Source organism: Phalacrocorax aristotelis, chromosome W (genome assembly GCF_949628215.1).
Source record: "Phalacrocorax aristotelis chromosome W, bGulAri2.1, whole genome shotgun sequence".
NCBI lineage: Eukaryota > Metazoa > Chordata > Aves > Suliformes > Phalacrocoracidae > Phalacrocorax > Phalacrocorax aristotelis.
In genome coordinates this window covers 525,225-541,066 of record NC_134310.1, presented here as the reverse complement: position 1 = coordinate 541,066, position 15,842 = coordinate 525,225, and the positions used below count along the sequence as shown (strand labels likewise).

Sequence of the window (15,842 nt, the reverse complement as noted above, 5' to 3'; positions counted from 1 at the left end):
GAATTTGTCACTTCCTTCAGAAGGTAAAAAAAAGTGAGCCAAACCCTTTACATTATTCTGTGAAGAAAATCTTTGCTATTGAGTGCTTTGGAACATAGGGACAGGTCTTGGGTGCAATTGCCAGAAGAGTCAAGAAGAGTCCAATTTCAAGCATTGATCCAAGTCTTTCGCTCAGTGGCCTCACTTGGAATAGCAGAATAAAATTATGTTACTTGGTTTTTTTCAGTTTCCCAATAAATGCAGGAAAGAGAATGTTATTGACACTATGAAGGAAAGCTATGATCACTGCTAGAGCAGGAAAAAGCAAACCAAAGAACGTGATTTTCCTTCTAGATACTTGACTGATTGTATGAAACTGTCCATTCATTCACTTGTACCTGACTAGCAGGCATGAGCACTCTGTCAGACTGGAACACTTGAAATCTGGGTTCACGTGATCCAGATTTCTTTTGGGAGGTTCCAGTAAAATCCATTTCTTTTTCAGACCCAGGACACCTTGATTCTGGCAAGAATCATTATACTGAATGATGAGTGTGGGATCCTGGCCCTGACTGAATTTTTGAAAAGTAAACTGGAAAAGTAATCTGGAAAGGTCTTCAATTAGATTTGTTTGGTCAATGTTTGTATTTAATTTCCAAAATGTTGTTTTGATTTCCTTGTTACTGCCAAAACAGCAAAAATTACAGATACGACCTTGAACAATCTAGTTACCTCTGAAAGGAAGCAGGAAATCTGATTGGGAATATTGGAATTTCCTAACTGCAGCTACTCAGGTTGATAAGACATGGCCTTTGAACGGAGTTCTAGTACTGGTGGAATTCAAGGGACAGGACCATGTCATTCTTTGATTCTTGGGGCTTGTATAGTTCACAATTTTGGAGATGCTATTTCTTCAGATGCTACACCTCCTGTGGTCATGTTCAGCTGGAATGACATAGATGGAGGCCACTCCATCCTTTTCAGCTTCCTTCCTTTTCTTTCTCCTTCCACTGTAATATATTTGCAATGTAAAACCCACAGACTTCCCCAAACAGATGTCCCTCAAGTTGGCATCGGACCATACCTCTCATTTCTTCATGACTTTTCTGAGCCCTGTTAGTGTGTCCGTGTCCGTGATGTTTTGCTTTGGTCGTTTTTATGGTCCTTCACCCCTCCTTGTAGGTGACTGATAAAAGCTCTCTCAGTCAGCAACTGCAGACATAGTTTGGTGACGGGAAGGGAAGGATTATAGTGAAAGCAAATCTCCCACCGTACTGCCTTTACTGATCCCGAGATAGACACTGATCTTCCTTGCTTCTTTGGTGAAAGAAACTAACATCATCCACAGTCTGTGACACTGGTTTACAACTGGTGATAGAAGCGTGTGTAACTCATGCTGGCTACACTGCTTTGAAAGAGGTCCAGGTCCTCTGGCTTCTGCAGCATTGCTGTAGGAGTGGTGTGTACTTGAAGATACAGTACCAGACACTGGTAAGTTATGTTTCTTTGCAATTAGTAAAAGTTCGACATATGCACTACTTTCACTGAGCTTTTTTAACGAAGGTATTTTTCTTCTTTTTTTAAAGCAAATGAAGAAACATCCCTGTCGACAATGTGACAAATCTTTTAGTTCATCCCATAGTTTATGTCGTCACAATCGTATCAAGCACAAAGGCATTAGGAAGGTTTACACATGCTCGTAAGTTCTACTTTTATTTATTTAGAAACAAAATATAAACCAACAAAAAAATTGTTAGTTGAATTTCTTTGCTTGATTGTATAAAAGCCAGTGTCCTATTCATCCAAATGATTCAGGTATTTATGTACATAGACAGGCTAAACTAGGCTATCTTGCATGCATAAAACAAAGCAGGCTACTGAGAATGCATGTACATGAAGTCTGCTGTCTTTCAGGGGCTTTGGCAATCAAATCTGAAACTTTAGTCAGCTGAGAGTTTGCTTGGCTGATAGTTCTGCAGAGGTGAACTTGGTTTTCAATAGTCTCTCAAATACACAATCCACTCTTCTAATCTACAAAAGCCAATATTTGTAGTATTTTTCTCATACATAAAACAGTGTGTAATGTCTAAAAATCCTTAGCGATGTTTAAGTGACTGGAGAGACAATACATAATTTAATAGAAAAATCCATGTCAATCAGATAAGATATATAAAACAAACTTCCTGTGTATCTCTTCATTTGTAGTTTTGTATGTGGAACCAAGTCTGAAGGTCTGAAAAGGAAGCTGCAAGCAGCAGCCTCTCTGTGGCTGAGACCTTACCAGTCCCTTCTCTGCCGCAGCATGATCTCTGCTTTGTTAGGGAAAGCGCGAGGCCCTCAGGGCCCAGTGGTGTGGAAACTTGAGACTGCCATGCATAGAATAGCATTCCAACAAAGTGCTTTATAACCTCCTGTCTCCCTGCACCGCGGCTGCCTGACACAACCCATGCATCAGATTGTTTCGAGTGTACCCTTAATTTGTACTTCAACCTACATGAGCTGGCTAGCCTAGACACTGTTTCTCTCGGTATATGGCAATAGCAAGTGCCTGTTTTTTGCATACCCTTTGAGCAGAAAGCTTATTGTGGTGCTCTGTTTTAATTTCAGAATGCCTAGAGTACTGTCGGTTTTACTCTTTTTTTTTTTTTTTTAAATAAAGTTAAATGAAACAGCATTTTAAAAGTTAAAACCTTAAGAGAGAGACTTGAAAGAGAGTATTACAGTTTAACTTCTCCCCTGCAGTTCTCGTTTGGACATCCCTCCTCCAGACACCCATACAATATAGTCCAACATTGGAGCTCAGGAGAAATATGCTTCCCAAAAGCACATGAGAGGTTTAGAAGTGATGCAGCTGGTTCTGTGTGGGAGAGCAAAGCAAAGATTGTGAAAGACAAGTTTGTTTCTGCTGGTTAGTTTGAGGTTGGAAGGGGAGCTGAGAAGGAATTACTAGTTCCAAGGAGATAAAGTATTTGGATTTCAGTGCAGAATTAAGTGACATTTGGAGCTAGCATTCGTCCTACATGGAAGGTGATTGCTTTCCTTATGAAATTTAAATTAGGGAGAACTTCGGAAAGTGTCTAATAGACTGTTCAGTTTGGTGATGTTAGCAGCGGTACAAGAAAAAAACCTTGGATGCTCCCAGGTTTTATTCCGACTCACGCTTTGTACCATTTTGGATGTTATCTTCAGAGAACTTCTCGTTTGCTCTGAATATAAATTGCTTAAACATTTCTAGTTTTATTTTGTAATTATGCTCATTTTCTTATAACACTTACCTGTACTTCCTTGATTGGAAAAACATTGTCACTGTCTTTAATAGATTGTACTCTAGTCTGGATTTACTTAGCTAGTCTTATTTATATTCTTCAGAATACTACAGCTTTTGTGACATGTGACATTTGAATCTGTGCATGTCTGCTTTGTGTTTGTGTAGGCACTGCCCAGATTCAAGACGTACTTTTACCAAGCGGTTGATGTTGGAAAAACATATTCAGTTAATGCATGGCATTAAAGACCCTGATGTGAAAGAAATGACTGAATCAACCAATATGGAAGAAAGGGAAGTAAAAGAAGACACAAAGGTAATCACTTACAAGATTATTCCAGTCACTGAGAGTGGAGTTTTTTGTGGGTATACATTTGGGACCTTTAAATAGATGCAGGCATTTTCATCCCATAAAAGTCTGATCTTCTGTGAAGTAGATCCAAAAAAATGTCTCAAAGGTTCCTGCAACAAATTCTGTCATGCTTGAATTACAACATGTTTTTGGAAAGACTTCCTGTTTGATTTGATCACTGAGGGATGGAGAATATAATTTACCCCTTAGTGGTTTGCTTTAAGAGCACCTTTCAAATTTTCTGCAACCAAGTCTTCTCATAGCTGTAGAAAAGCTACAGGTTGGGTAGAAGCAATGTCACGTTATTCCAAATACCCAGCCTTGAGCTTATTTGATACAAATTTTACAGTGAAACTGCTTTCAGTCTGATGATCAAAATACAGCAGGATCTCCCACTGTACTTGGGGTTGGTGCAACCTCACCTGGAGTTCGGTGTGCAGTTCTTGGCCCCACCATTTAAGAAGGATGTTGAGGTACTTAAATGTGGCCAGAGGAGGGCAACAAAGCTGGAAGGCATGTCCTGTGAGGAGCAGCTGAGGACTCTGGGTTTGTCTAGCTTGGAGTAAAGGAGGCTGAGTGGCGACCTCATGGCTCTCTGCTGCTTCCTGAGGAGGTGCTGATCTCCTGTCCCTGGGATCCAGTGATAGGACATGTGGGAATGGCTCAAAGCTGTGTCAGTGGAGGCTCAGGCTGGACATGAGGAAGTATTTCTTCACCAAGAGGGTGGTCAAACCCTGGAACAGGTTTCGTGGAGAGGTGGTCGATGCCCCAAGCCCGTCAGGGTTTAAAAGGCATTTGGACAATGCCCTTGATAACATGCTCTTAACTTCTGGTCAGCCCTGAAGTGGTCAGGCAGTTGGACTAGATGATCGTTGTAGGTGCCTTCAGCTGAAATATTCTATTCTGTTCTTTTATTGATGATGAGTGTTAGGAGGAAAGCAAAAATAAGATGACAGTGCTGTCCGAAGTCTTGCTATGTGCAGAGTTTAACAACATTTTTAAAGTGTTTTGGGCTCTATATGATAAAAAATTTCACCTGTGATAGTGTGTCCAAAGCTGACAGCAGAGACACAAACCTACCTGTTTTTTAAAATGTACTGTTGTCCTTTACACGACTGTCTTTCAGCCCAGCATATTGTCTTCTTATTTAAGTGTTGAAAATAATGGCAGCTACCTACCTTGTCTTCATAAATATCATGGAGCATATCTGAGCTACACAGGAGGCAGAGGATTCTTGAGGAATATTCATGTCAGAAGAATAACAAGGAGAATATAAAAAATTATGTTTAATTAGTTTTAAAAATTGTGCATGTTGTTTCATCCTTTGGCAATATGTTAGTTTGGTTACTAATAATCAGGGGATAATCTGTCAGGTCAAATTTCTGGCACGAAATAATATTAAGTAATTAAAATGTAATTAAGTAATTAAAATGGAGTTCCAGAAGGTAGTGCTGAAAAGTTCTTAGACTGATATTCTACATTCTGTACACAATTGAAGTCTCATTGGTGTGTGTATTTGGATGCAGTTACACTGACAAACGTTTATTTGAGGTTATGCAGTGTATTAGATACTGTAGCTCTATCAGAGCTGACAAAACAAATTTTATGTCCAGTCTATCATTATGGAATCTACCAAGGGAAAGTTTTTAAAGTTTGCAAGTCACAAATAGTTACGAAAAGAACTGTGTACTTACGCTTACATTCACGGCTTTTTTTAGGTTCCTAGTCCAAAGCGTAAATTGGAAGAACCTATACTGGAATTCAGGCCTCCACGAGGTGCAATCACTCAGCCATTGAAGAAGCTAAAGATAAATGTTTTTAAAGTTCACAAGTGTGCTGTTTGTGGCTTTACAACAGAAAATCTTCTTCAGTTTCATGAACATATTCCTCAGCATAAATCCGATGGCTCTTCATACCAATGCAGGGAATGTGGACTCTGCTACACATCTCACGTGTCCCTCTCCAGACATCTCTTCATTGTACATAAGCTGAAGGAGCCTCAGCCAGTATCAAAACAAAATGGTTCTGGGGAGGATAATCAGCAAGAAAATAAACCCAATCATGAGGATGAGTCATCTGACAGTACAGCATCAGACAGAAGATGCAAAGTGTGCGCAAAGACTTTTGAAACTGAAGCGGCCTTAAACACTCACATGAGAACACACGGCATGGCCTTCATTAAGTCAAAAAGAATGAGCTCAGCTGAAAAGTGATCAGATTATTTGGGACGCAGAAATCTCTCTCCACATTGGAATACTAATAACATTTTTGCTACAGAAAGTTCAAGGTATAATAGTGTTAACAGTACTGTTCAGGCTGTTGCAATATATTCTGCATAAAAGTGTCTCCTTCACCTCATTGTCTATACCCTCAAAACCATTGAAGCAGTATTTGAGTTGAAAAGAGTTTGTATATATTTAAACTAATAACTTTTATACTCTTTGTTATGTGTTTGTATTGGTATCTAGTGGAAAATTTGGGTTTTTCTGTTCTGTTCCTGGTTTTTTTTTCTAGTAAGTTTCTTTAAAACAGAGTTCTGAATGCTGGGGCAGTTCCTTAGGTTCTCTTAAACCGTTTCTTATTTGAATGCTTGTGAAAGAAAGTTTAGCTAATGGAAGCGCATCAGAAAGCAGTGCTTGGAGGGGGGTGTGGAGGGGAAGCAAACTAAGGGGAGATATTAAATTCTAAGAACTTGTGCTTCTAAATGTCTACGGAAGCTTTTAAACTTTCTCTTAAAAATAGATATTAAAAAAAAAAAAAGTACCACTGCATATGTAAAATGCAGTGCTGGTTTTAGGTGGCAACACCAGAACAGGTGCAGACGCCCTGGAATGATAAAGTACTTTTGAAAAGTATAATTGCACAACTCTATATATCATGAAGTGATTATTTTTTTTTTAGGCCATCAGGTGTTTGTGATCAAAGCTCAAATTGTTACAAAAGGGCTGGGCTGCTCTGGATTGAACAAATAAGATGTAATTAGAGGAATAGGTTTATAATGATGTTTTTTGTCATGTAATTTATTACACATTATATAGAAGCGAGTACACAGCATTATGTATTTTCCTTTATTACTGGTATTGAAAGAAGATAGTTAACCCTTGTTACAGGGGTTGGTATTTCCCAGCTCTGTACGCCAATGCCAAATGTTCTGGTGCTCAGTGTTACATACAACCACAACTGTCAAGAAGCTAACACACCAGCCTGTGTAAGTATAACTGGGGCTTTCAGCTTTAGCACAGACCATATGAAACTAGTTCAGCCATTTCAAACATGTATCTAATATCACTAGTTATGCTTTCACAAAGTACAAAAAAGGTACCATACTGTCCCTTTCATATATAGTTCTCTGTGAGAGTTATATTTTTAGTTTGTTTTTGCATTTTATACCTTGTATGTATCCCTAAAACAAAAATTTTGTACTTTTTTTTAAAACAAATTCTGTATATATAGATAGCTGCATGATATACAGTAGTAATTGTTTGGTTCCTTAAGAGTCTTGCTGCTGTCAGATGTTACTATACACTATGTCCATTACAACTGTATTAAACACATTTCATATGTAAATAAATGTGGAGCATTTTGCCCCTAAAGATTTGTGAGATTCTGTTATTTATTATTAAATTTTAACGGTTTTAAAAATTGAAGTGTTTGAAAAAATATGGATCCTTCTCAGCCACCTCTGTAAAACTTGTTGATCACTCCAGTAATTGTGTATCGGATACATTAGTTCTGCTTTCTCTCTTTGTCCTCATTCTTAATTTGGTTCATTGGTAAATGCTTGTTATCCCATTTATATTACTCACATATTGAGTGGTTATGAGGTACTTCTCCATTCTAAAACGTACAGCTGGTGTCGCAGGATCTTAGCGTGTAATGTACACTGGCCATCACTGCCCTTCCCATTAAGTGTATACCTCTTTAACACTTGTTTGTTGATGTGCACTGTCAACTGTACAACAAATGAGTTATCACTATGCAGAATGGTGTTTTGTACACAGTGAACAGATAATAAAAGTTAAATTTTCACAGCCATTATTAACACTTTCTTTATTTTCCCTCTTCGCTGTCTTGCACCTGCAAGGGACGCTGTGAACCAGTAACTTACGTCCTTGGTGCTGCCAAGAGGCAAAAAGCTGAAAGTTACTGATGAGTCATCTGAAAGCTGTTGGGCACAATGTGAAATCACTCCGTAGTCACAGCCCACTTTGCAGGTCAGATGTGTGCAGTACAAGGTCCTCTGCCCTGTGGCTGGCACTTTGTGTCCGCACAGGAGTTCATTTTGCCACAGCCATTGAGTTGGAGCTCAGCTATTTAGCTGCAGGTTCTATTCAGTTTTAATTGGAAGATCGATTTAACTCTCCTTCTAGTAATCTCTTGAAAGGTTTAAGGGATAGTGGGTCTTGAACTGCCTCATAATCTCCAGACACATTTCTGTGTTGGAGCTTATACACGCTTGGGTATGGCAGGAAAGTGTAACTTTCCCTCTGCACAAATGGCTCCTTTAGACAGGCAGAAATGCCTTTAGCTAGGTGAAGGGGGGAGGAGCTCTTCTGAGGACCATGGCTTTTTCCAAATACCAGACCTGGGAAAAAAGAAAAAAAAGATTTAGTGGGCAATTAATATCATAATGTTTCTCACCTAGTATTTCTTGCCTAGACCTTCAGGTCCTCCAGACATTGGGGATTTTCTTTTTGAGATTCTTCTGCTTGGAAGTTGGTCTCATCCAAGCAGAGGTTTCCTGGTAGTGACCAACCTGTTTGTTTATCGCCGTGTTACTTGATTTTGGGCAAAGAAAGTTTCACATTTTATTTGGCTGACCCTTTCAGAAATCATGGCTTCTTTGCAGCTCAGAACCCCTCAGTGTAAGTTTGTCATGGTCCTAAGCGTGCTGGCCTTGTCTCCCTGCCCATCCAGCTCTCGGGACACACGTGCTTATTGGAGGGAACCACAAAGGCAAGTAGAGGCCCCAAATACAGCACAGGCACGTTGGAAGCGTAGTGCCTTATTAATGAACTGATTTTTTACTGACTGCAGGTGGCTTAGTCACCTGCTCTGTCTGTATCTGGCTGCTGGCTCAGTGAAGGTTTTGCTTTCTCTGCTGGAGGAGAGGCTGAGCAGTCTCGCTGATAAGCAGGGGGAAATGCCACCGTCCTTGCCGCAAGGCATGTGTTTCAAACAGAAGGGATTTTAAGGGACAACATGGTGCAATATAGCCAGCAAGGATGGCACAGAGAAGGGAAAGTGTAACTGAAGTTCTCTGTGCGTTTCCATGCCAGTCAACCAGCAGCAAGCAGATGGGCACAGCTACAGCACACTGGGAACCCGATGAGAGCTGCTGGAGAGCTATGGTAAGGGGAGTGAAAATAAATGAATCTGCGGCCTCTCCTGCTTTTCCATCCCAGCTGTTTGGTTGTGCAGGCTGAAAAGGGAGTAGCTATAACCTGAAAAACACAGTTTGACTTCCAAGGCTTCTGCTGGGGCACAGCCTGAGCAATGACATTCACAGCTGCTGTTTAAATTAAAGCAACTTCAGCTCAGTGTCTGTTTGCCGTGAGTTCAAGGTGTTCCCCTCAAGAGCAGGAAGAAAGCCCTAAATTACAAATTCTCTGGAGAGGGTCGCAAAACCTGTGAATGGGAGGAAGGACAGGAGCAATAGGAAAGCAAATCTCCATCACAGCTTGCAGCAGGAGCCCCCAGCAAGGGCAGCTCATTATACCTGGCCCTCTGCAACAAGCAAACCCAAACCACCAGTCCCAGCTGCAGCCAGGTTCTGGCACAGAAACCAGACAGGCCTAAGCAGCGAGCAAATAGGGCTGAGAGACCTGGGGAGGCCAACACTGATGCAGTGGCCACCCACGGACAGGAGGCTCCCAATTCCAAGCATGTTCAAGGCACCGAGCTTCCTTTGCCATTGCTCTTTCCTCTGAGCTGCAGCCTTCCCCATTGCTGTCCGTGGGCTGGTCCCTCTGGGTGCGGGTAGATGGCCTGGGCAAGCCAGGCAGCCAGAGAGAGAAAGCACTGCCTGCCTGCGCACACCATGCCTGCTGCGTGCCATCCCCACACCACCACATCCACAGCGCGATGAGGCGCAGAACCCCAGCGGTGGCCAGGCCTCGCACCGGCACGGCGCATACCACGGAGCCCGGGCACTTGTCTCTCGGCACCAGGCAGCCGGCCCAGGGCCAGCTGGCTGCGCCTGCCACATGCAGCCGGTCTGCTGAGTCCCCTTGGCTCCATCGGTCTGAATGCCCAGCGGCTGGGCTCAGCAGGAGGAGTGCGCTGTGCTCACCTCTCCTCCGAGCCCCAGGACCTGCCGTGCCAGCTTGCTTTTCCCAAGGCAGAGTGTTTTGCTTCCTACGGGGTTGATTGCACAGAATGAGGTGGCTGCGGCTGACCTGGTGTCCCACTTCCCCATGCTCATTGTTCCTTCCCAACACTCTCACAGCCTTTCTCAAGGGCATTTTTGTCGCTGGCAAATTGAACATTTTGGAAAGTGTCTCAGTACAGCCCTGTGCACAATGCGAAGGGCTGGCTGCATGCTGCCTCGCTGGGCTATTGTAAACTCCTATGTTGCCATTTTCTGTTACTTTCCTACTGATAAGTAAGCGAGTGTCCCCATGAAGATGCATTCAAAACTTTCCTGAGTGGTTTGTAGGGTTTTTTCCACACGTACTACAGCCTCATTGACTTGTTTCCATGCTGTTTCCTGAAGACCTCATATATGCATGGCCCTGAGGACAAGCTGAGCCAGGTGGTGTGGCAGCCAGGCACTGTTTATGTGCCCCGCTGCTCCGGGGTGAACCATGCACCCACGCCAGCACGGTGCCTGGCACCACAGCCAGCCCTTATAAACCTGTCAGCAAAATGGCCGTACACTGTGAAATGCAACAACTGAGCTCACCCACTCTTGAAAGCTTTGTTTTTAAGCACTAAAACACATATCAATCGGCTAACGGGGGCTGAGGGAGGAGCATGTTTGACCATTTAGCACTGCCAGTGTTAACCAATATTAGCAGGTGAAAAATTAAGTTTTAGTTAGGCGGTGCTGGCATGCCAGTCTGACCCCTGTCGTGCAGGGGCTGTGTTGATGGCTGCCTCGGGCCCAGGGCAGGCACGGGCTCCTGCCCTCCAGCCGGGCACGCCTTCCCCCTCCGGGCCTGGCCCTGGTCCGCTGCCCTGGCCGGCTCAGCCCAGCTGCGGGCACTGCTAGGCACCATGGGGACCCACTGGGTGCCCATGCTTCAGGCAGCTGTATTGGAGCAGGATCGGTGCGGCTGGCTGCGGCGCTGGGGAGCGCAGCTCTGCAAGAACGGTCACTACATCCTGAACAGGTGGTTGCAGCCCTGGTGAGGTAGTTTCTCTGTAGCTGGATACTTGGGAAGAGGTCTCAGTGAACTCCCTACCTCACTGAAGAGCAGAAAGAATTGCATGGGAAGGCACATGGTGGGAGGAGAGATACATATAGAGATATATATACACACACACCCCTGTCAGGCGCTGCCTCCACAGGATCAGAAGTCCGTGCCTTTGTACAAGGTGAATAGAGTGAAGCAGCCACATATTAACCCCAGACCTGACACTAACGTTTTGTTTGGCCTGCCTAAATGCTCCCTGAGGCCTTAATTAGTATTTCTGTTCTAATCTACTTGCTAGAGTTGATGTGCAATGTTAAATACCTCTGTGTTAAACCAAAAGAGTGGCTGCAAAACAGTGGAGGCTAAATGATTCCTTTCCTACCTCACGGAGAGTTTTTATGAAGTTTAATCCATTATTGTTAAATCCTCAGAGGAAAGAAGGTGTAGAAAAGAGAAGTATTAAGGTCATCATTGTAATTGACTGTCAGTCTCACAACCTTAATTAAGAGCAAACAATTCAAAAGTCAGACCTCACATAAAAATATGTTTAAATATTTTCTTTATAGTTTACAAGAGGGTTAGGTTGGGTATTAGGGAAAGGTTCTTCCCCCAGAGGGTGGTGGAGCCCTGGCACAGGCTCCCCAGGGAGGCATCACGGCACCAGCCTGGCGATATTCAAGGAGCACTTGGACAAGGCCCTCAGAGACATGGTGTGAATTTGGGGTTGTCCCGTGCAGGGACAGGAGCTGGGCTTGACGATCCTTGCGAGTCCCTTCCCGCTCAGGGCATTCTGTGATTCTATGGTTCTAGACATAAGAATACAAGAAGAAGAGAGCAAAGCATTTCAGTGACAAGTGGTGCATATGCATATGCCTTGAAGTTGCAATACTTTTATTCAGTGGAGGGTAGTCCTGAATTAATCCCCAGAGACTATCTGGGTCGAGGGCTGTGCAGTTCATAAACAGTCTGAAAAGGGAGTCACAAACGACACAGTTGCCAGTGACACTAAGCTATGCAGGGTAGTAAAAAATGATTGCAAAGCACTGCAAAAGGACATTGCAGTACTGAAAGAGGTGAAAAAATGGCAGAGGCGAGTCAATGTGGGAAAATGTAACATGATTCAGAACTGAACAAGCAGGACTGAGTTTACATACCAAATGACAGACCCCCAACCAACCATTGCGAAACAGGAAAGAAGACTTACAGTGGCAATTGCTAGTGCTACGAAGTTGCCAGCCTGGCACACAGTAGCGATTTAAAAAGCAAATCGCTTAGTAAGACAGGAATAAAAAAGAAATAGAAAACACAGTTATACCACTAAATAAATCCATGAACACCTGCACAGGGAATATCTTATTCAGCTTGAATTCCCCACCAGCACCTCAAAAGACAGAGAGACCTGGGATAGGCGCACGGAAGGGCAGATACTGGAAGGACTTCTGCACGGGGACTGTCAAAACAGGGTATGGCTGATCAGCCTGAGTAAAAGATGGCCCAAGCAGATATGCCAGAGCTAAAGCCATGATGATGTTGAACAGGGAGTGACTGCTCCCTGCATGAGAAACAGGGACATCCACATGAGATGGAGAGTTCAGAAGTGCTTCTTCATCAAACACGTGGTTAAGATGTGGAACCCTCTGCAATGGGATGTTACAGATTCTAAAAGCTTAATGAATCAGAAAGTGATTATACTCCACTCAGGGCTCTTTAAAGACAAAACCAGCTTCTCTGGCTTGGGAACTCAGTGTCCTTACAGCCCCTTTCAGGCATCCGGTGGTTTTGGCTTTGGCAGAGATGGGGCTTGAAATAGACAAACCTTTGGTCTGATCTAGGCAGGCTAGCTTTAGATTATTTGTCATCCAATTTGCAAGCTGAGATCTGCAAGTCATCTTCCTATCATGACAACCTCGTGGGAAGGGGGCCTGCAGCCCCAGTCGTCCTGACCCAGCAGCCAGGAGGTGCCTGCCCCTGAACTCCTGGGCTGTCTGTCCTCTCTCAACCCCATAGGCATGCTTGTGGTGCAATGCCAGACCCTCGCCAGTCCAATTTGTGGCTCTCCCATGCAGTACGGGTTCTCAGCATGGCATCTACTGTCTCACTCCAGCATGCCACAGGGGTGTCTGCAGCCCCAATACTTCATGCTCCCCCCCGCCCCCAGGATAAGAGTACGCAGGGGGGGCTATGCACCTTGCTGTACTTCTAAACTCAGCTAGAAATATGTCTAATTAAATGAATGTATATGCAGTCTCATGCATGCCCCCTTTAATGGCTCCCATGTGTACCTGCCTCCTTTGTTTGCAGGGTTATTGGGCATGATGCATGTATGCATTGCTCACCCCTGCACCATGCCCCCGGTACTTGCCTCCACGGTACCTCCTGGTATTCATGGGGCTGGTCTTGACTTGCTTAGGAGGTGTTTAGCCCTGTCTTGGCCAGCTGGCCTTCTTGCAGAGTTAGGTACAGCAGAAGTTGAATCTAGCTGACCACAATCACTCTACGTGTAGACTTGTCTGGTTTTTTTATTTCTGGAGGGCATTTACAGATGCACAATTTGACCTCGCAAAGGCCCAGATGTTCTCAGTTCTTAACCTCTGTGTATCTGTGGGGAATTCAGTACGCAGGCCTATTTAGTTTTAAAAGGATTTTTATATAACTCTGACCTTTTCATTCTGTTAATATTACCTTTCTCAGTACACCCAGCATACATACGCAGCTGCCAGGCCAATAATGGGACACAGGAAAACCTATTTTATTTTAAAACCTTTCTCAAATATTAGGGCAGTTCAGGAGTCAATTCTTTGTATTTGAATTTCAGATTATTACTAAAAGGTTATCTGTCTAGGCTCCCGGAAGGCCGAAGGGTGGGTAATGGAGTGAAAAGAGAAATAAGTACAGAACATGGCAAACGTAGCAGGCACAAGCATACCTGACCTACATCCCTGGGCTTTGCATACAAACTGGGTTCTGTAGCCAGAGGTGGATGCAGAAGGAGCACTTCTTCCCTTTGAAAAAAATTTGTATTTTCTCCTCAACAGTAACTGTACAAAAAGTGCTTTTGATTTTATTTCTTTAATAGCTAGAAAAAAAGATAGGTTTCCTCCCTGGGGGCCAAACCGTCCATTTGAGGACATGGCAGTTAGACACTGTGCAGTACAGCTCAGTAAAAAACACCGAGGAGAGGACCATGTGGGCTGCCAACAGGACAGGGCGACCTTGTCCTCACAGGACAGCCCTGCACTGAAGAAGATGCCAGGCCATGACAAGCCCTCCGGCAAGCCACACAGGGACCGAGTGCAGACCTCGCATGTACTGCTGGACGAGATGCCACCATGCAAAGTCCTAGCCGGCACTTTCCTGGGCTGCCTGTGTCCCTGTGGCTCGGCGGGCAGAGGTCACTGCCCATCAGCTGGCCCCCCAGGCAGGCTGGGGTGCGCCTGGGCAAGGCACAGCCCAGCGGGGGCTCAGGCGATGCCCTCCCCGGCACCAAGGACCACCGCTGAGCAGGGTAGCTGAGCACAGCCTTGACACAGGTAGCTGTGACCTGCCCATGAGTGCAATCATTGGGGTCAGCAGCGAGGCTGAGCCCTGGCAGATCGTGACACACATGGAGATCCCCATCTCCACTGAGAACATCACCCAGGTTGGCTGATGCCAGCCAGGGGCGAGAGCAGAGCTACATGCTGAAGCACCGTGCTCTCCCCCGTTGCTATTAGGGTGTTTTGGAAAGTCCTGGTAAAGCAAGGCATTGGAAATAACCCAAATTCATCTGGAAAATGAACTGGGGGCACTACAGTTTTCTTCTCTGACCCCCTGCTTTCTACTTTGAAGGAAAAAATGTATTTGAAGCAGTAATGTGACTGTTAGCAAAATAATCTGAGCATTGTATCCTTCACAGATATGTCCCCTAATGTGATTTGGCAGAAGCCTTTATCCAGTTTGTTTATTTTATATTCTCAAATTCTGCTATTTTGTATTCAATGATTCTAATGTGATGGTGGGTATATGGATACACTGCATTATAAGTATTGCTTCCTCTGAGTCTGTCCACCACTTGGCTAACATTGCCATAGCTTTGCGTGCCAGATTTATATTTAAGGTCAAGTACAACAATATTTCCTGGTTTAAGTGACTGTCACTTTCAGTTAAAATGCAGAGCAGTCCCTGACGAATGCAATCAGGCTGTAATTGGAGGAGCTACTGGCTCAAAATATCACTTGGTCATTACATTTACATACTGTTGCTGTTAGTAAAATGAGCAGAGCCCTTTATATGCAGAGAAACACGTCTTCATCAAGCAGCACCAGCATTGCTCCGGACAGTTTACCTCACTGAGATCTTTCCCACACATGATGTGCTCCACTCATGTGATGTCAAGCACTTTCCAAATGCTCATAAAAGCCAAGGCACAAGCATCACAGAGCAGCCTCTATGGCCAGAGGCCAAATTCGTCTCCATTTAACCCAATGACCACGGGCCAGAATGTTTCATATGGTGCTATGATTGAGGCCTTCAAGTGCCATCACATATATAATTTCTTTTTTGTTTTCCTAGGCAGTGTTTTAGCCTCAGTTCTTCAGTGCAGGTTAAGAAAATAATTAACAAATATCATTATCAGTCAGCTCAGTTGCTGGTGCAACACTGCTGATCTTCCCAGGTAATACAGTTACAGAAGAGAGAAGAGATCATGGAAAAGTCATAAATAGTTTGAGACACTGAGGTGACAAGAAATTAAGAGCTGCAGCTAAACTTTGGCGGGGGAAGGGGGGGAATCAGACCTGTTTAGGAATTAAAATGCACGGGGAATGCACAGAAGCAACATAACCTTTCCTTTGTAGAGAAATTACTGTCAGCCTCTAAGCTTTCCAGCACTTTACAGCTGTGGCTGTCA

At 44.0% G+C, this 15,842-nt stretch overlaps 1 protein-coding gene across 12 annotated transcripts in view; it reads left to right on the top strand.

The window, feature by feature from the left end:
• The window catches only part of ZNF532 (zinc finger protein 532), a 51,193-nt gene extending 43,560 nt beyond the window's left edge, over positions 1-7,633 (top strand). For all 12 annotated transcript variants that reach the window (XM_075077832.1, XM_075077834.1, XM_075077822.1 and 9 more), the window contains 3 exons: positions 1,566-1,678; positions 3,413-3,560; positions 5,315-7,633. In XM_075077832.1, the coding sequence (XP_074933933.1) occupies positions 1,566-1,678; positions 3,413-3,560; positions 5,315-5,809 (756 nt within the window). In that variant the 3' untranslated portion in view covers positions 5,810-7,633. The remainder of the gene's footprint in view (positions 1-1,565; positions 1,679-3,412; positions 3,561-5,314) is intronic.
• The last annotated feature ends 8,209 nt before the right edge of the window (positions 7,634-15,842 follow it).